Source organism: Talpa occidentalis, unplaced genomic scaffold (assembly GCF_014898055.3).
Source record: "Talpa occidentalis isolate TD23 unplaced genomic scaffold, MPIMG_talOcc4v2.1 talOcc4.10, whole genome shotgun sequence".
NCBI classification, from domain to species: domain Eukaryota; kingdom Metazoa; phylum Chordata; class Mammalia; order Eulipotyphla; family Talpidae; genus Talpa; species Talpa occidentalis.
In genome coordinates, this window is record NW_023600993.1 from 79,231,556 (window position 1) to 79,258,010 (window position 26,455).

The 26,455-nt window shown below is 41.4% G+C and overlaps 1 protein-coding gene across 2 annotated transcripts in view; it reads left to right on the top strand.

Annotated features, from left to right (window-relative positions):
* The window catches only part of PAK5 (p21 (RAC1) activated kinase 5), a 375,558-nt gene extending 349,651 nt beyond the window's left edge, over positions 1 to 25,907 (top strand). The window contains exons 10-15 of one of the 2 annotated variants that reach the window (XM_054696397.1): positions 7,742 to 8,233; positions 10,354 to 10,487; positions 14,691 to 14,817; positions 19,028 to 19,153; positions 20,751 to 20,885; positions 23,694 to 25,887. In XM_054696397.1, coding sequence (XP_054552372.1) covers positions 7,742 to 8,233; positions 10,354 to 10,487; positions 14,691 to 14,817; positions 19,028 to 19,153; positions 20,751 to 20,885; positions 23,694 to 23,849 — 1,170 coding nt within the window. In that variant the 3' untranslated portion in view covers positions 23,850 to 25,887. Of the gene's footprint in view, positions 1 to 7,741; positions 8,234 to 10,353; positions 10,488 to 14,690; positions 14,818 to 19,027; positions 19,154 to 20,750; positions 20,886 to 23,693 lie in introns of both variants that reach the window. The other variant, XM_037494775.2, reaches the window with a different exon arrangement.
* Positions 25,908 to 26,455: the final 548 nt, after the last annotated feature.

A 26,455-nucleotide genomic window follows, 5' to 3' on the forward strand; every position in this document is an offset into this window, starting at 1 on the left:
CCTGGTGGGTAATGGAATGTCAGTACCTGCAAAATCTGACGGGCTGCACCAAGAATTAGAACAAAAGAGAAACAGCTTCTTCCCTTAATATAACTGGATATTATTATTGCCGTTAGGTGTTTTCTTTACATAGAGGTGCTGGTAAGATGTTCAGTAAGGCTCATAAAACATCCAAGAAGTAATTCAGAGCAACATCTGTCCCTTTCAGTGGAGATTTTAGGGCCCTTTCCATGTGAATGTACATATCCTCCCACGAACCTTCTTGGGGTTCTCAGTAAATTGTCTTTCAGTCATCATGAGTGGGTTTTCCCATTACCAAATTAAAAACAAACTATCTAAGATGGCACTGTTTTTCTGGCTCTCTCAGGGACCCCAACACAATGGAACCATATTCTGTAGCACTGAGCCAATCCCCAGAGGTGCAAAGTTCCCCCCAAACCCCTGGTTCCCCCCAAACCCCTGGTGACAGTGACAGATCACAGGTCAGAGTAATCTGCTTTTGAGTAGAGGATGCTTTCTCTGAGTTTGAAACAGCAATTGTGGTGGGGTTCATTGGACTGATTCAGGATGAAGAAAGAATCTGAAAAACCAACAGATGGCAGATTTATCCATTTCTTCCTATAACTAGGCTTTGCCTATTTGTAGAAGTTATAAGTCACTTGTGTGAATGCTCTCAGTATGCTTTCACCATATACTTTGTAAGGCAGGGAAGAGCATGATTTTTCCAACTTGGTGTCAGAAGATGTTGTTTCCCATATGCCTAACCAGGAATGAGATGTAATGGTGTGGGAGCATTCCTTGCAAACCCTTAGGCATGGTGCACTTGCAGCTTCTGCTACTTGCAGCTTGGAAATCCTGTTTCTGATCATCCAGAACTTACCTCGCATGTAGGACCTTATGGAGACACTTTGATTCTTGAGGTCCTATTGGGGACTTACTGATGACACCTACTCACTGCCAGTGATAATGCCCGCTTATCACTTACAGCAAAATTGACTGTCAGTTCAAATTTTATGTTGTGTCCCATTGTCATCCGGCCAGGGCGAATATAATAGGCTATAAAATAGGCCCACTCCATTGTGAAAATGAAAATAAGTAATTTCATGGAATCTGACCATGGCTGGGTATTTGTCAAAGTTTTGCCCCAAGCAGGAGCAGCAGTTACTGCTTCACTGTGATATAATCGGAGCTAACACCCTGCTAGCTGAGAGACAGACTGGGCTCTCAGGACAGCAAACAGCTCAGAGGGGAAGGCAGAGGCTGGAAAGTCAAGGACAGAGAAGCAGGAGCCCACAATGGCAGGCTCTCTGCTCTGCCTGGAGGGAAACTCGGAAAAGCCCCCATAAGGGGAAGTGTTCCCTGCCTGCGGGAGGGAGATGGGAATTGCAGAGCACATCCGGAGGGACTCACATTTGAGTAAACACACATTCTAGTCACAGGATTTAATGAGCCCCCTTCCTCTAATTACAAGTCTCTAAAATGTCCCACAGAGAAAGCCTGTTACTGATTCTCACTGGAATTTTTACCAACACTTTCCTTTCCCAAAGCCAAGACCAGTTCCGTTTGAGTCAAGTAAGGGCAATTAAGATGTCTTTTCCCGGCCCACATAACAGAGGTCTGTTACTTTGATCCCACATTTGATTGATGTAAAGCAAGCAGCACCCAGGCTGGCTTTTTTGTTTTTGAGCTGAGCGATCTCTTTGTTTATTGTACTCTGAAAAGGTGTATTAGAGGATCACACACTGGAACCAGCTGCTTCCCAGGCCCTGAAATGCAGGAGGATGTGGGGAGACTCCAAGTTTCTTGGAACTGTGGAATCACACTCCCCATTTTGAGGGCCTGATGTACACCACACACTCATGTACATGCATATATGTGCAAAATACTCACACACATGCACACACACTCCAGCAAAATCCAGCCACGGCCTCCCTGTCACTGGTCTGAAAGGCCGTGGTGACAAATAGACACTGCAATAGGATTTCCTTCTTTACTTTCTCCTGCCCTGCCCCCACCAAGACTTTTTTTTCAGCTTTGGCATAAAATGGTCAAATGATGTTCTACTGCAGAATTCAATTTCACAGTTCAGTTAGGTCCTTGATTACACTGCCAAATTCAGATTAATGTGCATTTAACTAACATGGATCAGGGGAATTCTGGCTGACAGCCAGCTGTAATCGGAGCAATTGATAGCTGTGTGGAGTTTTATGCCCTGTCCACCCCAGCGTACCACTGGTGAAATTGATTGATTAAATGAATTCATTGCTATAATTATTTATAATTTTGATACATCACAAGCCTGTGTCTGATCCTATCCTTGGAGATGTTGCACTCATTGTGGAAGGGAGGCTGGCTGAGTTATTAACTGAGGATCATTTATTCCCATTTAATACAGTTTAATACTGGCTCTTTTTTTTTTTGCCTTTATTTTTTTATTGGATTTGAAGAGGCATGAAAAAGCAGGTTTCTTTAAGAATTCATTTATATGGTGTTACTAAAGGCACCAGGACTAAAATATGAATGTATGTTATTAACAGTTTCTGAAAAGAAGGATCCCAAACTATGTTCTTTCAAGTCTTGTAGACAGAATTCCTTCTTAGAATGTACCCACTGTTTAGTGACAGTAGTAGCCTTATGTCACTACTGCCAAGCAGCTGGTAGCCTGGGTGATCATTTTCAAAATTATCTAGTTTCCTGTTACATCTTGCCATACGGAAATCCTCTTTCAAAGTCTGCAGACTGTGGTCTCATTTCTGTGAGATTACTTTCTCACAAAATTCTTGGGGAAGTGGGAAGAAAGCTTTTCCTGGTGACCGTTGTTTTCTCTCCTGCATATCAGTTTTCCATCCTTCTTTCCTGTCTCCATAACTTTGCATTAAGGTCCAAGCATCATTTATGCCCATAGACCTTTTGGATGATTTGGGGCGTGGGTGGTGGGGGTACCTTGGATTCACGTGTTACATTCACTTATTGTTAAAAGTACTTTTCAGTGGACCATTTCCACTGAATTACAGTGTCACTAAATGATTAAACCCTACATCCTTCTCTGGATACTCTAGAGCTTTTCACATGTACTTCCTTTTTGTTCTAGAATGTATTTGTAGAAATGGTTGTGCAGTTGAAGCTTTACTCCTTTGCAAGTCTGTTTTGTGTGCATGAAACTATGTGTTACTGCAAAATGGTACATATTGACGAATGTACCAATTATGGATATCATAGGAAAGATGATTTAGAACAATTAAAGAATTATAATAGTTCAAGCCCATATAAGAGAGTGAGGAGGCCTAGTTAGAGAGGAAAATATGGACTTCCTTGGAAGAGGACACAGAAGAAAGCTTGGATGATGTGGTTGCTGAACACAAAGTTCTGTTCAGGCCAAAGCAAAATGAAAGCATTGAATTTTATAAATTGATGACCAACTCATTTTGCTATGATTATTATTCATTTCTTATATATTTTGAGCTGATTTCTCTAAGTTAATTTTATTCTATCCCCTACCTGCCAGGCTTTATCATCTGTCATTTTCTGGTCCAGTTCTTGCATTTTGCTGCAGGCTGCACAGACATCTGGGTCCCCAGTGAAACACTCCAAGCAAGTTGTAGCTCTGTAGTTGTCACTTCATTCTGTTCCCACTTCTGGGCTGACCACATCCACCTTTTGGTCATTGAAAAGTATCTCTGGGAACTTATCAAGGGCCCCATTTCAGAAATAACATTCTCTGAATTTGAATTCCAACTCTACTTCTTAGCTTTGGGGTCTCTGCATGAACTACTTACACCCACTGTGCCTCAGTCTCATAAACTGTAAAACGGGACAATTATGGAACTTATTTCATTGTGTAACCTGGGGTTTAAATGCAATCATGTATGTAGAAAGAGCTCAGAACAGCTCCTGGCATGTCCCTGGCTCAGTAAGTATCAAGTATCATTATTAATCTCAGTCTGTGTTACTCTTGCAAGGACAGGTTTCTGAATAGAGCAGTTTCCTAGAGGCACAGGCCCAACTTTGCCTCCCAGGAAATGCCCCTTTGTCTTATCAAGGAAAACATGCCCTTGCCTTCATGAATCTCACCAGGGAGGTGACAACCAATGGTAAAACTTCCAAGGCAGGAAAGAAAGCAGCCCGGTGGTGCTGGTATGCTGAGCAGCTGGGACACTAGATACCTTCCCCCCAGGAGTTAAGGCCTGGCCTGGGCTGAGAACTGGGTCGTATAATCCTCCTAGGACCACAGGGCCCTTGGCCTTGGATTACCTGGGGGTCATTCTACCTCCCTGGGTCTCAGTTTTTTAATTGCTCCCTGCTTCACTCTCAGAATGAAAAAGCAGGAGGCCTGCTGCAAATAAATGTGCAAGTCAGTGACACTCGCACTGAAACCCACAGTTGGGTCAGTGGCATAGCGGCCCCAGCAAAGTCACTCATGCATTTCTCCTTCATGAAGTCAGCTATTTGTCTCTCTCCTTGGCCAGAGGGAAGGCTGCAGGGAGCACCACCTGTCCCTACGCTGGAGGCAGTCAATTTTCCTTTATCTAACACATCTCTGGTTGCAAAAATTGTCTCTTGTGATCGTGGTTGCTCCGCCTCTTTTGCTTTATTTATTTATATATTATGTCATTATTCAATTATGTACAATGTTTGCTTTCTCCTCTCAGATGTAGTCCCCATAAAATCCCCAACACCAGTTCACCCCTGCACTATCACCATAGTCCTTGTGCTCTTCCCTCGCCTGTTTTGATCCTCAACAGAATGAAGGAAAAAGAAAAATATCGGATGGTTTCACTTATGGGAGGAATATAGGGGAACCAAATAAGGAATCAAGAAAAAAATAACAATAAATAAATGAACAAAATTAACAGGCAACTGTAACTCTTGCTTTTTTAAGAGTGTGTGCCTCTTGCCCACAGTATGGAAGAAAAATAGCACTGTTTTGTTTCAAAGAACTCATTTCAAAGACATTTAGCTCCCAGGGACCATTCTGCATTCTGACTTTGATTAGAAACTGTCCCATTTATTCAGGCAAGCATCCTCCTTGTCATGACACATGCTGACTGTTAAGAGTAGGCTCTGATAATGCTGCTGACAGTAGATAAAGAAGCAAAGTTCCCTGATGCAATGTGGAGCAATATTTGTAATTTCTCCAGGACACAGCCTTCTGATTTCTAATATATCTTCAGAGATCAGTTATACATGCTTGTGGGGAATGAATTCAACCTCACTTAAAATTCAGAAGCAAATTTTCCACAGAAGACACTGGGAGACAGAACACCAAGAGCTCCCAGGGCACACTTTCAAAAATTAAAGTTATGGCTTCCACTTCTCACTCACACTCTATACTTAGCTAATCTTGAGCTTAATTTAAAGGAAGAACCCACTTGTTTAATTTACTCTGACATTTATTTGTCTTTCTCCACCCCATCACAAACACACACCAGTTTTCCTTGTGCATGGCAAAAATCCAGGGACTTAGGAAAAAATCAGCTTGATTTCAAATATAGCATTTTAATTATAATACAATCTTCAGTGTATTATAACTAAAGGCACCCTGTTTGATTCATTGTCTTGAGGATTCATGTGCAGGATATATGCCAATACTTGTACATTGTCAAGTAGTTTTATTAATGCTAAGTAGTTTTATTAATATCGTAGTTGCTATTTACATACTTTCACATGCCCACTGCTGTGTGAAGCATTTTATATAATAAGAACACCATCTAGAATGTGTTAGCCAGACACTATTCAAATCCCTTGATGAATATTCAGATCCTTTGATGAGTTCACAATGACCTAAGAAAGTAGGCATTATTATTACTCCCATTTTATTTTTTTTATTTTTTTAAAGATTTATTAATTTATTTATACAAGAACTGAGGTATAGGCCAGATTCGCGGGAGGGTAAGAGGATTCACCAGAGACAGAGTGGGGGACAGAATAGGCAGACCTACGAAATACTCTGCTGAGGGGAGCAGCAGGCGCTACAGGAGAGGTCTGCCGCGCCATGTGGGACCCTTGCCAGCCAGCCAGTATCGAACAGGTGCTGCGCTCAACTGCCTACACCACCAGGGGAGGCCCCACTCCCATTTTATTGATGAGAAAACTGATGCACAGAGAGTTCAAATAAGTCACCCAATGTCAACACTGCTTGTAAATGGTAGAAACACTTTTTGAACCTATTTGCTTAAACACTAGATTACTCAGGATTGCCACAATAAAAGTCCTGTGAGGGAGATTTCACAATTCCCATTTTACAGATGAGCAAACTGAGGTGTATAGAGGCCAAGTGATATGAATACGGCCATGACAGTCAGAATTCAACCCTAAGTGAGTCCCTCTAAGGCATGACATTTCTGCTCTGCAACCAGACCAGGGCCCTGACTCTGCAGCTCCCTGAGTCCCTGCTGCTTGGTGCAAGGCTGTCTGAGTGTGAGATCCCCTGAGTGTGTATACCTGAGCCCAGGAAGGAGGAAGTGCTGAGTTGTATACATGCAGCAGAGTGGCGCTGTCACCTGGAAGCAATGAACAGTGCAGAAATACTGAGAATAGTGTGCAGGTGGCAATTTTAAAGAGTCCACTGTGTGTACATCATGGGCTGTGCCTAGTGCCTATGAAACGGGCCCATTCGTGTTGGGTGATGGTGATACAGGGTGTATACCTAGGAACCAGTGAGCAGCATCACTAAATATCCTGCAACACACATGAACCAACCCCCATCCCCATCAAAGAATTATTGGACCCTAAGCATCAGTCATGCAAAGGTTGAGAAGTTCTGGTCTAAGAGCTTTCTCTGGCCACAGGAAATTAATATCCCCAGTAGTCAATGTTAAACACTGTGTTAAGAAAGCTGGTGCATAAATACCTTGACTCTATCCTGTAGGTGGGACAACTCTGTGGCACTTGGGCTTCCAGGTTCAAAGGTGGGATGAAGTTCCAGTGGCTTTAGTGGTAACTTGATATATGTGTTAATCAGGGTTGACCAGAGAAAAAGAACCAAGTACTCCCCTCCCAAGAAGAGGGTGGGGAGTATACACAGAGAGAAAGGCAGAAACTTTAAGGACTTTAAGATACTTTAAGGAATTGAATCACACAATTGTGGAGCTAGAAAGTCTGAAATATACGGGACTACCAGTATGTCTGATTGCCTGGAAATTCTGGCAGGAGTTCATGGAGTCTTGAGTCCAAGAACAATCTAGAGGCAAAAGCCCTCTTCTCTGTGAAACCTCAGTTTTTTCAATGGATTGGTTACAACCCACCCCATTATAGAGGGCAGCCAGTTTTACTCAATGTCTACTGATTTTAAAGTTTACATCTTTAAAAATATCTTTATAGCAATGTGTAGATTGTTTTATGACCAAGCAACTAGGTGCCATTACCCAGACAAGTTAACACATAAATTAGCCATCATGCTCTCTAACTCACCCACTCTTGGCATTTCCCTACCCGTCTCACTTTATAACTATTCTTGAGATCACTTCCCACTACTTGCACTCAAATCCAGGTCTCAGAGTCTGCTTCTGGGGGGTTAATAGGGGTAGAGGAGGAAAGCTCAAGAGGCTGGGTGGGGAGGTTTTGGGGGGAGATAGAGTACAGTAGAAGGGGCATTCCAGAATCTTCTAAGGTAAACTTTTCCAGCCAGGCTGTGCAGTGATGCTACTTTACTCTTTACTTGGGTTGGTGGTTGTTTTTAACCTAGAAGCTGTGGCTTTAGATGTAAAATGTGACTATTCTCCATTCATGTCTGTCTTCCCAGGTGGATTATGATCGAGCACAGATGGTCCTCAGTCCTCCACTGTCAGGGTCTGACACCTACCCCAGGGGCCCCACCAAACTACCTCAAAGTCAAAGCAAAGCAGGCTATTCCTCAAGCAGCCACCAGTACCCATCTGGGTACCACAAAGCCACCATGTTCCACCACCCCTCCCTGCAGACCAGCTCGCAATACATCTCCACAGCATCTTACCTGAGCTCCCTGAGCATCTCATCCAGCACTTACCCCCCACCCAGCTGGGGCTCTTCCTCAGACCAGCAGCCCTCCAGGGTGTCCCATGAACAGTTTCGGGCTGCGCTGCAGCTGGTGGTCAGCCCAGGAGACCCCAGGGAATACTTGGACAACTTTATCAAAATCGGAGAAGGGTCAACTGGCATTGTGTGCATTGCAACTGAGAAACACACGGGGAAACAAGTTGCAGTGAAGAAAATGGACCTTCGAAAGCAACAGAGAAGAGAACTGCTTTTTAATGAGGTAGAGAATGTATTTGGATCACCTTTTCTCTCCTGTGTAACATTTATTTGCCATTTCAGACATAGTGCATGTGCATCTTAGGACATTTGAAAGTGCTGATAATGTGAGTACAAAAACAGTTCCCCATCATCCTTCCTTCTGGTCTTCTCCTGTGCGTGTATGCCACCACCTTCATGAAGTAGTTCAGGTGTATCAGCCACTGTGCTGAGCATTGATCTGGCTTGAGTCTCAGAACCACCCTACCAGACAGAAAAGTGTCATCACCATTTTTGTAAGAAGGAAACCTGGACTCCAATAGGTTAAGTGACTAGCCCAGGGTCACACCACAGTTTGACAGCAGATATGGGCTCTAACAGATTCCAAAACCTCGTGCTATACTGTGGCTCTATATACCCTTTACACTGATGTGATACCATGTGTAGACACCCTTCGTAGCCAGATATTTTGACACAGTAAACAAAAGATCAGTTTACCAATGCACTGTCTCTCTTTAGGAACCTTTACATATTTTTCCTAACTAGAGAAATAAGATCTTTCTGTAGAAAATATGGAAAACGTCTCTTAATCCTACCAGGCAATAACTTATATTAATAAATATTTCTTTCCCATATTTTTTCTATTTAGAAAAATGATATATTTTCTTCACTTTCAGAGGTCCATTTATTTCCAGAAAGTTTGTGCCAATTTGGACCTCACCAGCAGTCCTGCTCCTCCCTCACTAGCGTTGGACACTGTCATGTTTTATCTGTTGATCAAATAGACATGAATAAAGCTTACAACTTTAATTAACACTGTATTGTATGTTTACAGGCCATTTTTATTTCTTCACAAAATTGTATGTCCTTTGCAGTTTCTAACCATTTGACATATGAGCTCTTGATATATTATCTATTTGTTGTACATAATCTTTCCTCTTTATCACATGCCTTTAAACTTGCTTATTACTTGAGTGCTCTAAAATGCACAATGGTAGAAAAACATGAGTTTCTGTGTCAAGAAATCAAAACTATTTTTTTAAAATCAAAACTATTGACTGATTTTATGAGTGTTTTGGGAGAGAGATATGATTTTGTGGATGAGAAATCTAAGTCTTAAACCTATCAAGTGAGGATTCAAATGTTGATATGTCAGACTCTAGGAAAGAGTCCTAACTCTAACTTATTGCTCCTAACTCTCAGAGCAATAAGCAGGCACTGGAAAAAGACCATCAACTTAGACTTTGGGGCTGTCTTGTGTGGTGACTCATGTGAAGCCCCAGTGGCCTCCTTGCATGTCCAGCTCCTTTAGGGGTTCATTTCTCTTGCCCACTCTGAACCTCACAGAGAACACCAGGGGAGTGGCCCTTGACTTCTCAGAATGTGATTCCTGCTTCTGGAATTTATTTCCAAATCACAGTGCTATGACACAGCTACAATATAATGTAGCTAAACAATTCTGTAATTTATTAACACTAATTCCAAAAATGTCATCAGAAGCAGCACAGGACAGTAAATCCTAGAAGCCCCCTCCAGTAAACAGACTCAAGTTAGCCTTCTTATGCCTAAGCCTTATTTGTCTTATCTTTGAGGCCTATCCTTTGCACTCAGCACAAACTCTTCTCAGATACTGTGCAGACCTTCTCCCAAGATATTAAGTCAGTCTCATGCGGCCCCACCCCGATGTTACTTCATTCATCTCTGAGACTCACCAGGAGCTGGTAACCCGTTTGCTGGATTAACTAGCAGCTGAATGTGAACACTATCGAAGAGACTGCACCCTCAAGTGCATTCTCAAGGAGATCCTTCAGCTGTTTGGTCATATCCCACCAAACAGTCAACTAAACGCCCTCCTGTGAATGCAGCCTTGCCAGGGTTCTGCCTGCTTCATTCCTTACCCTCCTCTTGCCCCTCTCCCCCTCTTCAATGTCTGGTTGACCTGTTTTTCTTTCCTGAATTTACTGACTTGATACCTTGTATTTCTACTCGTTACCCTTAATGCCACCATTTTGCCTATTGTGACTTCCAAATAAAACCCTCCACAATTAGTATTTCTCAATCAGTTGGATGCACAGTGCAGGTGTGTCCAGAGAAAAGAGTCAGATTTCACCATCACAAGTCAAAAGTGCCTTTTCCTTTGCCCAGGTTGTAATAATGCGGGATTATCACCATGACAATGTGGTTGACATGTACAACAGCTACCTTGTCAGCGATGAACTCTGGGTGGTCATGGAATTTCTAGAAGGTGGTGCCTTGACAGACATCGTTACTCACACCAGGTATGTTTCTTGTTTATCCAGACAAATACTGAGCCTTGGTGACTTTTTATGAATTCTTCACAAGTTATAAGCGCTTTGAATCAGGGACATGATTACACTTCCCTATAAACTCCAGAGATGCCTGTTGTTATTTCGTTTTTTCTCTAGTACATCAATTAACCATCACTCTGCCTTCTGGAAATTCGTTAATATCCATTGATTTTAAAGCAACGATCTGCTGAGAATGAAGTTTTAGTGACAAATAGTAGAATTCCCCAGTTTTTCATAGATTTCTGTAACTGAGCTCCATTCCCCTGAGTTTCCTTGGTATTGACTATGTACTAATACCATCAAGTCTACCTAGGGAAGAATGACTATAAGAGAGAAATTTTTCAATTATTTTAAAAAATAGTCTTGCAGATAGCAAAGGTAAATTACCATTGTTGCCCCAGCTACTTGCTTACCTGATATGTCAATTAAAGTCATTTCAAGTTCTTGCTGAGTACTTTTTAAGTGGCAGGCTCTTTCCTAAGTGCTGAACACAAAATATACAAATGACTAAGTCTCAGATACATTTCCTCAGGGAAGTCCCAGATTAAAAACAAAAGTAACATCTGTGCAGAATTAGAAGGTGTCTATAAGTAGCATAGAAAAATACCTGAATCTCTCTGTTGGGGATAGTCAAGAAGTATTTCTAATATAAGGTGATGTCTGGAGTGGGTTTTGAAAGATGTAATAGAGCTTCCTGAGAAGGCAAGTAGGGGGCGAAAGACACTGAAGGCAGAGGCAAGTGTGTACGCTTAAGCAGTACTTCTCAAATGTGAACATGCATATGCATTGCCTTATTTAAATATTTAAATATAGTCCTATTCAATAGGGAGGGAGCTAATACTGTGCATTCTGACAAACTCCGGATGATACCTAGGCTGTTGCTTTATGGACCACACATGGGGAAACAGTGCTCTAAGGAATAGACATATAAAGAGGCATGTTACATAGGAAACTTTAAGCTTGGCCTTTGCTGGTAAATAATATGCCAAAGAATTAAGAGAGGATTGGCATGAAGGAGAGGCATTGAATATAGCTGCTGTTGCTGAAATGGTGCCCAAATCATAAATGCCTCCACTTGAACAATTGGAGTGCGAAAGCAACTTAGCAAGAAAACATTGAAAACCCTGTGAGGGTTAGAATCTCCTGCTGTTTTTCTAATAAAATGAGGCATATCTTCATTCTCTCTCAAACTGTAATAGTTCATCTATAAATAAAAGAACATGCATAAAGACACTAAACATTTACTACCAACATTTCAGCTGGCAAACTCCTATTGGAGTTATTAGAGACGTCCACCCCAAAAATAAGTAAGATCATTTTAAATTTATAGAAACAAATATATTAAAGGGCCCTAAGAATAAGATAAATGTGACTTACAAGTATAACAATTAATAAACATGTCCAGGGAGGGGCTTTTTCTTAACTTGGGGCACTAGCAATAACTACCCATGTCTCTTTAAGGCTCTCCCGTTGTCAAGCTTCTTTTATATCAATGGGATCCACTTAAGAGCTAGCATATCTGGAATCCATTGTGTTTTCTAATTTTCTCCATCTGGCTTTGTCAACTAATTTCCTCTTGAAGGCAGAGTAGTTTTAGAGGGTGAGAGGAAATTGTGCGTTTAGGAACACCGTGAATATTTGGAATTTGAAATCCTTAAGCTGGTAATCAGTTTCCTATGGTATTCAGTAAGTACTGTATTGAATGATTGGTTGGTTAATAAAATATCTAACCCCTTGCTACTCAAAGTGTGGCCCGGGGGCCAGCAGCATCAATGTCATCTGGGAGCGCGTCAGGAATGCAGAATCTCAGGCTCTTCAAGACCTATTAATGAGAATCTGCCATCTAGCCAGATGCTTGGAGTTTCTCCTGTAGACTGAAGTTTTAGCTCTACTTAGCATCTCGTTAAGTTGCACTCTACTGATTTGCATAAGAGGACTCAAGAAGGAAAACTAAAATGCCAAGTACTGTCAGGTTCTTCATGCATGAACTCATATAACCTTCACACTTCTCCTTAAAGTAGGTGTTGCTGTGCCTGTCTGTCAGATGATGAAACTACGACTCAGAGATGAGAAGTATATTTCTCAAGATGACATATTTAATAGTTGACAGAGCCAGGATTTGAATTTGAAGTTGACTCAGGAACTGAGGCATCTTTATCCCATAACAGGCTTCCTCCTAAGCAGCAAAGCACTGGCCTTTCTAGAGTTGGCCCTGTCAATTTGGAAGCCGTTAAATTAAGTATCAGTAGCATTTGTCACATATTCCAGTTAAAAGTGAGCCCTCAGTCAGTAATAAGGGCTCAGATTCAATTAATTTGTGTAACAGTTGACCTATAGAGAATCTTTATGCTTGCTTCAGCTAACTCAAATCTCATGGAATCCAAGAAAAATGCTCCTTGGTCTTGAGTTGGTTTTAAGGTATAGTTGGGTTTGTCTTTGCTCCTTATGCTCTAAACCTCTGAGGGATGTGCTTTGGACAATCGCAGAATTACCCAGAACATTGACCAGCCCACTCAGCACAAAACCAAGAACACAGATATTATAGGTTTCCGCCCTATTTCAAACAAGAACCTGGCTTTGATGTGAGACCAATTTGTTGCTGTAGGAACCCTCTTGGAAGAGAAGGGCATGTTTCTTCATACTCGGCCCCTTTATAGCTACAACATTCTCCTAATTGACTCTCCTGTATTTTCCTTTGAATTCTAGTTTTTCTTTGTAAGAATTGCTGGTCTGGGCCTCCCCGGTAGTGCAGTGGGTTGAGCGCAGCCCTGTGAAGCTGTCCGCAGCCTCTGCAGCGCTGGTTCGATCTCCAGCCGGCCAGGGAGATACCCACTTGGCGCGGCAGACCTCTCCTGTCTTGCCTGCTACTCTTCTCAGCAGTGTTTTTGGTCTGTCTGCCTGTTCTGCTCCCCACTCTGTCTCTGGTGAATCCTCTCACCTTCCCGCACTTCTGGCCTGTACCCCAGTTGTTGTATAAATAAATAAAAAAAAATTGCTGGTATCAATGAGACTGATAGACAAATCCAAATCATCCATTTCCTTTCCTTGCTGAGGTAAGAGCCACCTAGTTACCCAAGTCAGTCCTTAAATTTGGGCAGGTACACCCTCTGCCTCTCTGTAGTCTCCTCTGTTTGCATAGTAGTTTGTTTCAGGGGCTCTATTGCATTTGCTATCTAATTTAGACTTCACCTATTTCTGTGATGGGGAACAAGTATTATATACCTAGGTGAACTAGGAGCATGCCAAACTGCATCATTTTGAGGACACAGAGCATCTCTTGTCTGAATTCCTCAAGGGATAGACTAGTTTACTCTTCAGAAAGTCCATTCTTTTGAGTTGCAATGGCAGTGTGATGTGGTGGGAAAGTTAGAAAGCTTGGGTTCTGATCTCAAGAAGAGGTGGTGTTTGAATCATGATCTGGTTACTCTGTTAGCAGGTCATCTGACTGCCACCTCTTCTAGAAGTACCTTCTTTAGAGGGGTGGAGGCATGAAATGTTGCCTTCTTCATTCCCATGATGTATTTATGAAAGTGACATCCATTCACACTTAGTTACTTAAATGTGTAACTTCCTAGGTCTAATTTCCTTCTGCCAGAGGAACCTGGAGCAAAAGAAACCTCCAGCCCACGGAGGAGGTGGAGGAGGGTTAGTGAGAAACAGAGCTAGTCTCAGAGGGGAATCTGAGCAATCCAAAGACCTTTTAGCCTGAGTCCAGCCTGGAGAACTATGGCTGCCCCATTTCCCAGATAAGAAAAAAAAAGACCCAAGGAAGCAAAAGAACTTGCTCGATGTCCTTTAGCAACAACACCTGAGCCTTGGGCTGCTTATTCAGTCTGCTCTTTGTGTAGGACCCTGAAGGTTTAGCTCTCTCTAAGGAATTACCTCTAAGTGCAGAGTCCAAGGAAGTGCATTTGCATGAATCACTCCAAAGCCAAAAAACAAGGGGTCTTTTTCCTTTTTTAGCTTGTATTTGACCAATGACTTCCTCTATGATAAGTTTAATGTTCTCAGACTTAGATTCCAAGAGTGCCCTCTCACTTGCTTATAGACTTTCCAGACTTGGGCTGGAGAGCAGGGACTGGCCCATTCAAAGCCAAGGGTGCTGCTTCTCTTGATCATTTCAAAGATGTTCTTAAACCTGACCTTGCTCCTTAAATGTTATTTCCTTTCTAGAATGAATGAAGAGCAGATAGCTACTGTCTGTCTGTCGGTTCTGAGAGCTCTTTCCTACCTTCACAACCAAGGAGTGATTCACAGAGATATAAAGAGTGACTCCATCCTGCTGACCAGCGATGGCCGGGTAAGACTTTCATATTTGGCCCCTCCATGTTTTACCTCATCACTTCATCTGTCGTGGCCATTATCCCCAAGAACACTCCTCATCAGTCTAATTTTCCTTAGTCATAGCTACTCACTGCCCTTCTTAGAAGGCTTTCAAAAAGGAAATTACCATCCTTTGTGTCATCCTGTTAGAATTGTCTGTGACCAGAATCTGATGGATAATTTTCTGCCTCAATAATGAGAGTAGGAAGCAAGAGAAATTGGAAATTTCTTTTCTTTTTCTCCCTTGTTCTTATCTCCTGTTGGAGGAGCGAGGATGGCTTTTCTTTGCTGTGACCCAGCCCACTTGTGTGGTTCTGTGATCTGCAGGATGTCCCAGCTTTCCTGCAGGAAACAGTGACAAACTCCACAAGGGTAATTTGAAGAGAGCTTAATAAAGGTGTGGGCAGATGCGGAAGAATCATAAGGAGCAGTGCATGAGCATTAGTGCAGCGTTCTAGAATGGAGCACCACCCTTCCTACCCTGGGTCTGAGAAGGCAAAGCAGGGAACTGGTCACCAGAATCAGGACATAGAGATTACTGTGTGCAGAGGGAGGCCTGGCAGGAAGTCTGACCTTCGGTGCAAGCCAGACCACAGCAGACCTATAAGACAGGAACTGGGGGAATAAACACCCAATACACTCTGCTCCTTCCTTCCAAACTCCTACTGTTGCTCCCCATGGACTGAGCCCAATCAGAAGGCATCAGTGCAGTAACACAAGTTGACCTTCCAGCGCTTGGAGAAGAGAGGAGACCAGATCTGGAAGGACAATCACAAGATACCCAGCTTACCACGGTATCTCTAGGCCTGCATTTCTGCATTTCCTTCATTTAAACCTGCTCAAAAATTCTGTTGAAAACTCATCAGCCTTACTGGGTTCAGAAGAGCATAAACATCTCAGGAATGAATGGCTTGACATCCCAAGGAAGGCTTAGTTTCCTTAGGATGAGACTCAAAAGCATAAATGTTCACCATTTAGGCCCTCTTAGCCTCCCTAAAGTTCATACCAGGGGTAATGGGCCTGGGATGAAGGGAGCCAGCCCTCCCTTGATGCACCTGTATTTACAGCAGCCTCAGCTGCATGGGAGTGATCCATCAGAATCCACCCAGGAGTGCCCGAGGGCAACCAGAAGAAACTGCCCCAAGCATTTTGACTTTTCTTTTTTTGTTCAAGAGTTTGTGAAATTGTCGGTTTTAGCTGCCATATGCTGTTGGTGCCTGCCCCATATCTTCATGGGACTCCATTTCTGCGCTTTCTTAGTTCAACCTCCAAATGCCACCACCTGCAATCCTTTGCCTGGGGACTTCCTCCGGCCTGTATAGTCTGCTCTTCCAGTATATGGCAGGCTGGAAATTCCAAAAACATGGTCCATGCTCCCCAGGAGGGGCCCAAAACAAGTGGTAGGAGCTGGTATATGAATACTCCAGCTCTCTCACCCTTGGCTGGAGTAGCTCTGAAGCTCTGATCTCCCTGACCTCCCAAACTCCCCCTGCTGAATTACACACCAGTTGTTCACAGTGGTTTTGATTAGCCTCCTCCCCGTCCCTGTTGTATTTCCCCATTTCACTGCTAGTTGTTTGTATCTCACCAACAAACAACTTTCACTGAGTCCTTGTCCCAGGGGGTGCTTCTGGGGAGGGGGTTTGGGGTTTGGATAGAAACTAGCATATTTCCAGAAATACTGTAATGTGTTCATGCCCTCTCTCCCACAGAATGTGCAGTAGGGGTAAAGAATGGCTAAGAGGGCCTCCCTGGTTGCCTAGGGGTTAAGTCTCAGTGCTATCATCACTACGACCAGAGTTTAATCCCCGGCCAGGGAGAGAACCCACATATGGTGCAGCAAACCTCTCCTGCCTCACCCGCTGCTCCCCTCAGCAGTGTATTCCAGTCAGTCTGCCTGTTCTGCTCCCCACTCTGTCTCTGGTAAATCCTCTTATCCCCCACATCTCTAGCCTAGACCCCAGTTCTTCTAAGCAAAATAATAATAGTAATAGTAATAAGTAATAAGAATGGCAACCAGGGCCTTGAGACTGTTCTACACCTAAACTGTGCCCCTGATAACCAGCGGAAGTCAGTATCCCTTTAACCAAGGGGTGTGTCCCATCCCTAATTTTCCATTAGCTCCACCAGGCCCATTTCATGCATTGATGTTTTTTTGCCTCATTTTTCTTAGGCATTTAGGCATTTAGTGTTATTAATTTTCAAATAACTAGAATTTGATACTTAAAAAAAAAAAAAAAACCTGAAGATTATCTCCCAAATGCTATTCTCAAAGAAATAGAGACTTGGACATGTTGAATAGCTTGCTTAAATCCATCCAGACCGCTGACCCTCCTCCCTATTCTGCTACTCCACTGGGCTTGCTTTTCCTAATGCAGGACACACAGCGTGAAGAGACCCAGGCCAGGAGACCCAGGCTTAGTCCTGGGCAAGTTCTTACTGCTCTCTGTGCTCTGCCAATTACTGAGGCTGTCTGAGGTCGTTATGCCATTCTCGTTTGGCCACTAGGATGCCCTTCCTCCCTTTCCTCTGGGTATGACAGCTAAGGAAAAAGTCTTAAACAGGAGAGACCATCATCAATCTGGCCCTTTCTATGACATCTCACTTCCTTTGTCCTTGGGCGACTGCTCTCCATGAAACAGAATTTCAAGCAATGGAGAGAGTCAGAACCATCACAGAGTTTGGCAAACAAACAAATTCCTGGGCCCTAGCCCCTGGAGATTCTGCTTCAAGGAAGCTGGGTGGTACCCAAGAACCTGCATTTCTAACAGACTCCCGGGGGATGCTGATACTACCCATTTGAGGACCGTTTCCTTACAGGAAGCACCCTGAAACTTGGCACAAAAGCCTTTACATTTTGCCTTAGCCAAAACTGGAGTAAGAATTTTTTAGTGTAGATGAAATTTACCAAATAAGAGAATTCAATTCTGTTTTAAACCTGTAGCTATCTGGTGAGTAGCCTCTCTTTTGCACATCTCCACCTCAGCCCACTCTTCCATATTTTTGTGGGGGCCCTGATTCCTAACTAGGATGCACTGAGATGGAGAGCATCTCAGGTTTAAATAGCAGCTTGGTCTAAGCTCTAGTTTTTTGTCTGACCCATGTGGAACAAGCTTCATCTCCTTGTAGGGGGCAGGCAGTGTACTAGCCCAGTTATCTTAGTCTTACTGCGTGAGTGGGACAAACGTGGTTTTTCAACAGCCACGTTGTACAATTTAGAGTCTGTGTGATTTGCTTTTAAGATCTGCCTACAATGCTTTATTATACTCATTACTTGAGTTCTCATTATCTACTTGCAGATTTATTCGGACGAATGTTGTGTGCAATTATGTTCTTTTAGAAAATTGTCTCTTTTATGTACTTGGGTTGGTAAAAAAAAAAAAATCATGCAAAAGTACATCCACTCTACATCAGAAGATCAGGCCTAGCTTCTAACTATTGAGTTTCAATTTCTCATCTTATATTTTGTCAGGGAGATCATTATTAGTCTGTCAGGTTTGGTTTTTGGGTTTTTTTTTTTTAAGTCTGGAAAGAGAAAATCACACTAGAGATATTGAAATGAAAACCTGCCAATACAGAAATGCTGATCTATTCACTTCTGTCATTGTTCAGGCTTCTTAAATTTATAGACAAACACAATGCACTGGCCAAATTGTTCCTTCTCAGCTGTGCAGCAAGCATGCAATGTTCCTCACTTGAGCCACACTTGTCAGCACATATTAAAGAACAATAATTCTAATACAAAGAAGTAGTTACTTATTTGAATGTCTCATGGTACTTAGAAATCATATAATGTTTAATAACAACAAAATGTAACAGTGTGTACAAAATTCCTATTGAGCATAACAATGAATTTACACTAAATCATCATCTGTTGTGGGTTGAGTTTTAATGAATTTCTTGTTTGGGGTACATTTAATTTTTTTGTTTGTTTGCTTCATAATTTTCATAAAAGATATAAACAGCAGGAGCTTAAACATTTGCTTGTCCTTTCCAGTGGACCCTTGAGAGGTTTTCCATTGAAATGGACCATGCACTTCCAATAAAAGCCTAACAACCCTTTCTCCAATATTTCCAAGGCCTGTTAATGAGTCTGTTTTGTTTGGAATTTGAAACTTGCTCTATGTGTCTATGTCTCGCAGCCAATCTATTAAAATTATTAGTTTATGCTTTCTTTTCCTTTTCAGATAAAGTTATCAGACTTTGGTTTTTGTGCTCAAGTTTCCAAAGAGGTGCCCAAGAGGAAATCTTTGGTTGGCACTCCCTACTGGATGGCTCCTGAGGTGATTTCTAGGTTGCCTTATGGGACAGAGGTAAGCAGGCATCTGTGTCTGACAGCAGCAGCTCCTGGGCAGCCTCGAAGCTGCGGTGGTTCTGATATTGGTGACTATAGGGCATCAGGGTGACAATGTCTGACTCCACGTTTAGCCCCCACCTGCTAGATGTCTCACAGAATAGGTCACAACAACAGGGACACTAGCCACACTAGCCACTGGTGAGGACACCCCAACTGTGTTCCAGCTGCTGTTTCTGAAGTTCCCACAGCAGACACCAGGGGGAGTCACTCAGACTCTGATCCCGTTGTCAGTCACCAGTATCCACAAAGCCAGACAGTGCGACTTGAAGAGTGTCCAGAGACCTGTTTGTGAACAAGCATGAGGAGAAAAAGGGTAGAGGGTCAGAGGAAAGCTCCACAAACTAAGTGTACTATTCGGATGAGCAATATAATTTTCCCATGGGAAGAAAAATCAGATATGAATAGATTACAACTTAAAATGATGGCACAACTCCTATTTCTTCTGGAAAGGAAGCAATCACTCATCAACTATTAAGTGGTTGAGTGTGGCTATGTGAAAATGGGAGGCAGGGGGTGGAGAGAAGGCCTTCTAAGGATGGAATAGTGTGAGCAGAAGCTCAGAGTCACGCAAGATTACACATGTGGAGTCCAGGACTTCGCTTCTGCTGGGCTGAGAGTGTTTCCGCATATTATGGTGCAGATGGTGATTTTAAGAGAGGAGAAGCCTGGGAGAAGTGACATGGACCAGCGAGCTAGGACATTAGCATAAGTCAAGGCACACTCTGCTCTCCTGCCCTTATTTGCTTGCCCTTGTGTGAGCACTCATCTTGTTTATCTCCCTGTGGTCCTGACAGCATGAATTCTCAGTGAAGGTCACTGTGAGAGTTATAACAGGAATGCAGTTGACTGATAAGAGGTGTAATGAGGCTGTAACAGAGAAGTAACTGTAACTGGGAATTTATAGCACAGCTATGGCGTCTCATTGTCCTGACTTCCCATTCTTTACTCAGACAGAATTGCTTGTCATCTCTGCCTTTTCTTCTCTCCACCCCTAAAAATGGTTTTATAAAGCAGAGTTTTGTGTGTGCTACTTCAAAATGATAAAACACAGAGGGAAGAACTTCAAAGAAGGGGGGAAAGCCTATTTTTAAAAATTAAATTAATAAAAGAATCAGAATATGTTCAGCATTGTGCAGCATAGCTCTTGGAAGTTTGTTATGACTGTAAAAAACTTTTCTTATTTTTTTATGGTGTGAATGCAGCTTTCTTCTCTGTATTCATAATATGAAACTTTGGATTTTATTTTCATCTTCCCTGATGAGCAGTTAACCACCCTGATTAATAGGATTTTTCAAAAAAGTTCTAAACTTCAGAATGTTAAGGTATTCATGTATTCCTAATTAGTAGAGCTTCATTGATGTTTTCTTTAAAAAGCAAATGAAGACTATTTGCAAGAATTTGGTCACTGAACAGTTCAGCCTATACATCTGCATTGTCATTTTGAGAGGTTACCAATACCACATTAATATATGATTCTGGTGGTTTCTCTAGACACGTTCCAACATTTCAAAGCCTTCTCCTCCCTGAGATAACCAGTAGGTTGTGCCTGACAGGTAGACATCTGGTCCCTCGGGATCATGGTGATAGAAATGATCGACGGAGAGCCCCCCTACTTCAACGAGCCTCCCCTCCAGGCGATGCGGAGGATCCGGGATAGTTTACCTCCAAGAGTGAAGGACCTACACAAGGTAAGAAGCAGCATTTGTTGCTAAAGTCAAAAATCACTCTTGGATTTTTCTACTTCTCTGTAGTTTCAAAGATTGACATGTCACTTCCAGGAGTAGATCCTGGTCTATGGGCATAAATTCGAATTTCTGCTCTTCTTGTTTACTCACTGGGAAGTCATTGAGTCTCTCCATCTCTAATGTTCATCTGTAAAATGAGTACAATCAATCCCTCCCTCAGGGTATTGTCAAGAAGAGTAAGTAAATCAGGTGCAACACTCAGCACTCCCTCCCTGAGAACCTATAACACTCTAAGAGTTGTTCTCCTGCCCCTCTGGCCTGCACCCCAGCTTTTGTATGCATAAATAAATAAATCTTTAAAAAATCAAACACTGTGATATGATAAGTGTGCAGGAGAGGGATGTGGGAGTCATTTCAAGTCCTTTCTGCAGAAGAATCATCTGAGCTAGAATGGATAAGAAAGAGTAAGACATGCGATGATCTGGGAGAAAAAGGTAACTGAGGCAGAGGGAACAACAGTTCAAGGGCCCTAAGCCAAGAAACAAGGTTTATGTGATGGGAGAAAAGTGAGTAAGTAGAAGAGTTGCATGTGTCACAGAGGTAGGCAGGGGCTAGACCATGCAGGGTGATGAAGGACATGGTTAAGGGGTCATATGGACTCTTCTGATTTCCAAGGATTGCCAAATAGAGGCAAACTTAAAAAAAAATGGTGCTAAGTTGAAGAATCACAACTGTGGGGGCTGCTTAATTATATATTAATATATTAATTATATATTCATATATTCATATATTAACTGAGAGCTGCCATTTCCACAAAATCAATACCATAAACACGAACCCATGCACCACACCTCCATCTACATCTACATCATGGCTGTAAGAGAGGGAGTGAGGCCACCTTTTAGGGGAAAATAGCTTGAATGGTAGTATCTCCTCTTAATCCCTGTATCTTAGAGAAGAGCACCAGTAGAATCACTGTGTGGACCTGGCAAAAATAAAGAGGCTGAAATGAATAGGAAATTGAAACTTTTACTGTATTGGACTAAGTTTCAATAATAAAAAATGGCTAAAATAGTCTGCTGTCAAAATAGTCCCACACCCAAGGGAAGTATCATATTTGTCAAAGAAACAATGAGAGAAGCTTTAATCCCAATGGTTAAACACTGGAAACTGTACAAGCATCTTTCCCAAATTGAGCAATAATTTTTGGTATAAATTCAATAGTGAATACTATACACTGATGATAAGGATACAACTTTTGCCACATATTCAGGGATGACTCTCTCAGACACAATGTTTAGTGAAAGAAGTCAGAGAAGAGTTGCCAGTATATGACTCCATTTCTATAAAGGACAAACACAGGCAAAATTAATGTATGCTATTAAAAGTCAGATAGTGGTGACCCTCTGCAAAGAAATGGATATTGACAGAAAAGGGACTTAAGAAATAGCTTCCTGAAGTAGAAGAAATGCTCTATATTTTATAGGGGTGGAGAGTAAATAGGTATAAATATATGTTTAAAAATACCACAAAACAGACACTTAATATTAATGCACTTGGGGGCCTCCCTGGTGGTGCAAGAGATTAAGATGCAGCACTATGAAGCTATCCGCAGCCACTACACCACGAGTTCGATCCCTGGCTAGGGAGGTGGCCCACATGGCACAGACCTCTCCTGTCTCACACACTCTTCCCCTCAGCAGTGTATTTCAGTAGATCTGCCTATTCTGCTCCCCACTCTATCTCTTGTATGCACCCCAGCTCTTATATGCATAAGTAAATAAATCTTTAAAAAATATTAATGCACTTGAATGATTGTAAGAGAAACCTCAACTGTTAAATGAGAAGAAATTAAAGAAAAAATGCTCTCTGTGTTAGAGAACCTTATAGAAGCTTGTTTCTCTTCAAGAGAGGGAATTTTGTAGAACCTGGATGGTCACTGTTTTAGAGAAATAAAAGTACTCCATGTTCATACCCCACTTCATACAACCTGTGTGCTCAGAACCATACATAGTCAGCACATATAATAGCTGCCGTTATTGCCACTATTGCAATTGCTGTTTTATTTATGAAATATTTTTTATTCTTTGTTTCATTATCATTTGTTCCTTTCAAACTTGAAGATGATTAAGAAAACACAGTATGTTGAGAAAAGCAGTGCTTTTGCTTCCCTCAAAGTGACTTTCTACAATTTTTTTTTAATTTAAATTTTATTTTTATATTCCCCATACAATTGCACCTCCCTTATTTTGACCCCAATCCCTCCTTTCCCCTCCCCCACCCCCCATAGAGTGTCTCTGGTTCATAGTTGTTTGTTGATTTTGATATTTTCTTTCTTATAGTTATTCTTTTTCCTGGTCCCTTATTTAAGTTTTCTAGATTCCTGCTATGAGTGAGACCATCTGGTATTTTTCTTTTTCTTTCTGGCTTATTTCGCTGAGTGTGATCCCTTCCAGCTCCATCCATGTTGCTGCAAATTGCATGTGTTTATCTTTTTTGAATGCTGAGTAATACTCCATGATATATATGTACCACATCTTCTTGATCCAGTCATCTATTTTTGGGCATTTGAGTTGTTTCTAAAACTTAGATATTGTAAATAGTGCTGCTGTAAACATAGGGGTGTAGGTGCTCTTTGGAATTGATGTTTCTGTGCCTACTCCTAGGTAAATACCTAGGAGTGGAATTGCTGGATCATACAGAATTTGATGTTGATAGAATGACTTTCCTGGACAATAACTCGGAGGCTCTCTTAGGGGGAAATGGTTTGAGCATCTGTTTTTGTCCTCAGGATATCTTCTGCTTTCCCAGGTTTCTTCATTACTCCGGGGATTTCTGGACCTGATGTTGGTGAGGGAACCCTCTCAAAGAGCCACAGCCCAGGAACTCCTCGGACATCCATTCTTGAAACTGGCTGGTCCGCCATCTTGCATCGTTCCCCTCATGAGACAATACAGGCACCACTGAGCAGAGGATTCATGCAGGTGGCAAAGCTAGATGAAGACAGGAGTATAATTCAGGAGAACATGAGGAAACCACAGAACATGCAGATGACTAGCTGATTGGTGGGACAGTGTGATGACCAGCAGGGTTTAACAGACCAGGGCATCTTCTGTGTCTTAACAGGCATCTCTCCACTGACAGCTGGTGTGGTCATTTGAAACATGGCTTTAATAAGTCATTATTATATTTTTCAGCCCTTCATCCGGCAAATCAGAAGGACTCAGTACAAACTCCGTTAACGATATATCTAGCCACATGCAGGGTAACGCATAGGGTTTTCTATATTGAAAGAATACTTTTCTGGCAAAAAAAAAAAAAGAAAGGAAAACAAAAAGCACTTTTTTCTTAATGGTAGCAGTGTAATGTATTTTGCAATGAATTTGTAATTTTTCTGTACGATAGTTTTGATAATTTATAGTACTTTGATGTCATGTAGCCATTGTATCAGTTGAAGTAAAACTTGTTTACTAGCAAGAGTTTGAACAAAGCCTTTCCTACTTTTTTATCCCTTTCAGAGAACCAACACTTCTTTAGGAACTTTGAATACTGAATGACTCTCAATCACCGTCAGCTTTAGTAGAATATCTTTCTTATCTTAACAAGTGTCTTATGTGATGGAAGAAGATTAAGAGTGATGGTGATGGTGGTGCACATTTCATTTGTCCAACCAAAAATAATTCAATTTGAGCCACAGTATACCACCAAACTATTCCTTGGTGTAAAGCTAAATATTTGGAAAAATCACATAATCCTTCAAGGCTACTAATAGCAGATATTTCCTGCCTAGCAAGAAGTTTCCTCTCGTGCCCGCTTTCAATGGGTACAGTGATCTGCTTGTGGCTAAATTTCCCTCCCAAGGAACAATGGGATCATTTGACTTAATTCCCCAAGTTAAGTATTTCAATCCAGGCTGTGAGATTCCAGTCTCACAAACGGAAAGGAGAGAGAACGGGGCAAGATGTTTGGTTTCATATGTCACTGTTTTTAAAACTCTGTATGCTAGCACACCAAACTCTTGTCTGTATTTACCGTTGTACTACAGTATTAATTGCTATTGTTCATGTTCGTGCTGGAAGTCTGAACTGACTCTAGAGGATGAATTAGGAAGAGGGGGTATTTGACCAGTTATGATCTGATTTCAGTTGTGACCATGTTTATAATGTGTTTCCGACATAGGAGAGTTGTGCTGCTGTCTAGATCTTCTTGAATGTTGATAAAAATGAATGACTACTACAATACATTTTGTGTTGCTTGTTGGATGAATTTGCATGTTAACTGTAGGCCAATATAGATTTGCCTTTAAAACTCTGGAAGAGCTACATAGTCATTATTAGTTTCTATTGATTATGCATCAGACAAAAGCCATTTGTTAAAAAACTAGAAAACCAGAGACTTTTCTTAATGACTTCATACACTGTATCAAAAATGAATTTAAATTTGTGTAATTGCTCTGGTTGCTCTAAGCATAATTAAGAATTTTTGTAATTAATAGTTTACTAATTATTTATTATAGTTAAAAAGGAAAAAAAGGCATAAAATGACCTTCTACTGATTATATTTTCAGTTTTCCCCCAAACTGGAAATGCCTCACCATAAATAGAATCTGTAATTTTGTTTCATAAAACACAACAAACTAATGTTTTATGTAAAATATTAAAATATTAATATAAGTATGTAAGAATAAATACAATCTAAATCCAGAAAATGGCAGTCCTAAAAGTTCATGGAACATATATAATCAGAACTATGTAGAAGTAGAAAGAAAAAAAAATCTTTTTTTAAATCAGAACAAATATTAAGGGCCATTACAGAAAATAGTGGATTTTAGATTCCAAACATTTTTGACAGTGCAATGGAAATTTTTCTGTAATTTTCTTATCACTGGGCATTTTTTTAAGTATTCATTGAGTTAACCAAAAGTTGACTGTAGCTTAAAAGATTTTGTGAGCACTAACTATTGGCAGAAACTGCACTTGCAAATAAAAATAAATGTTTGCCTTTTTTCCATCGTGTTATTGAAAACTCTAGTGATTTCCTGAATTTGGTTCCTTGAGTAACCAAGAATGGTTTGCTTATGATCTAATGGAATGAAAATGAGTCAACATAAAGTTACATGTAACATCATGATGCTATGAACCAAAGAAAGATATTCTTATCCCCCAGAGGTTACACATAATGTAAGACTATGGCATAAATACTACTATTGAGGGGGGCAAATGATTAAATTCTGCAATGTCAAGTTCAAGAAAAGCCAGATTCATGACTAAAGACTCCCACTCCACTTCCCTATCCCAAAGATGCTGAACTGATCTGAAGGCTTTTACCAACAGAAGCTATAAAAAGGAAAGTCTTAATGGCTTACAGAAAGTGTAAGACATTACTGGTAGTCTTTACTCTTACTGGTAGTCTTTAAGAGTGTTAAGCTCGTTCTCTTCTTTGGTTGACAAAGAAGACATTACCATTTATTCCATGACATTGACATTGAGAGGGATACTTGTATATGGACTTGTTTACAGAGGTTTTTCTCAGGAATCACCTGGGTAGGGTAAGAAAGGATGTAACATACCCTG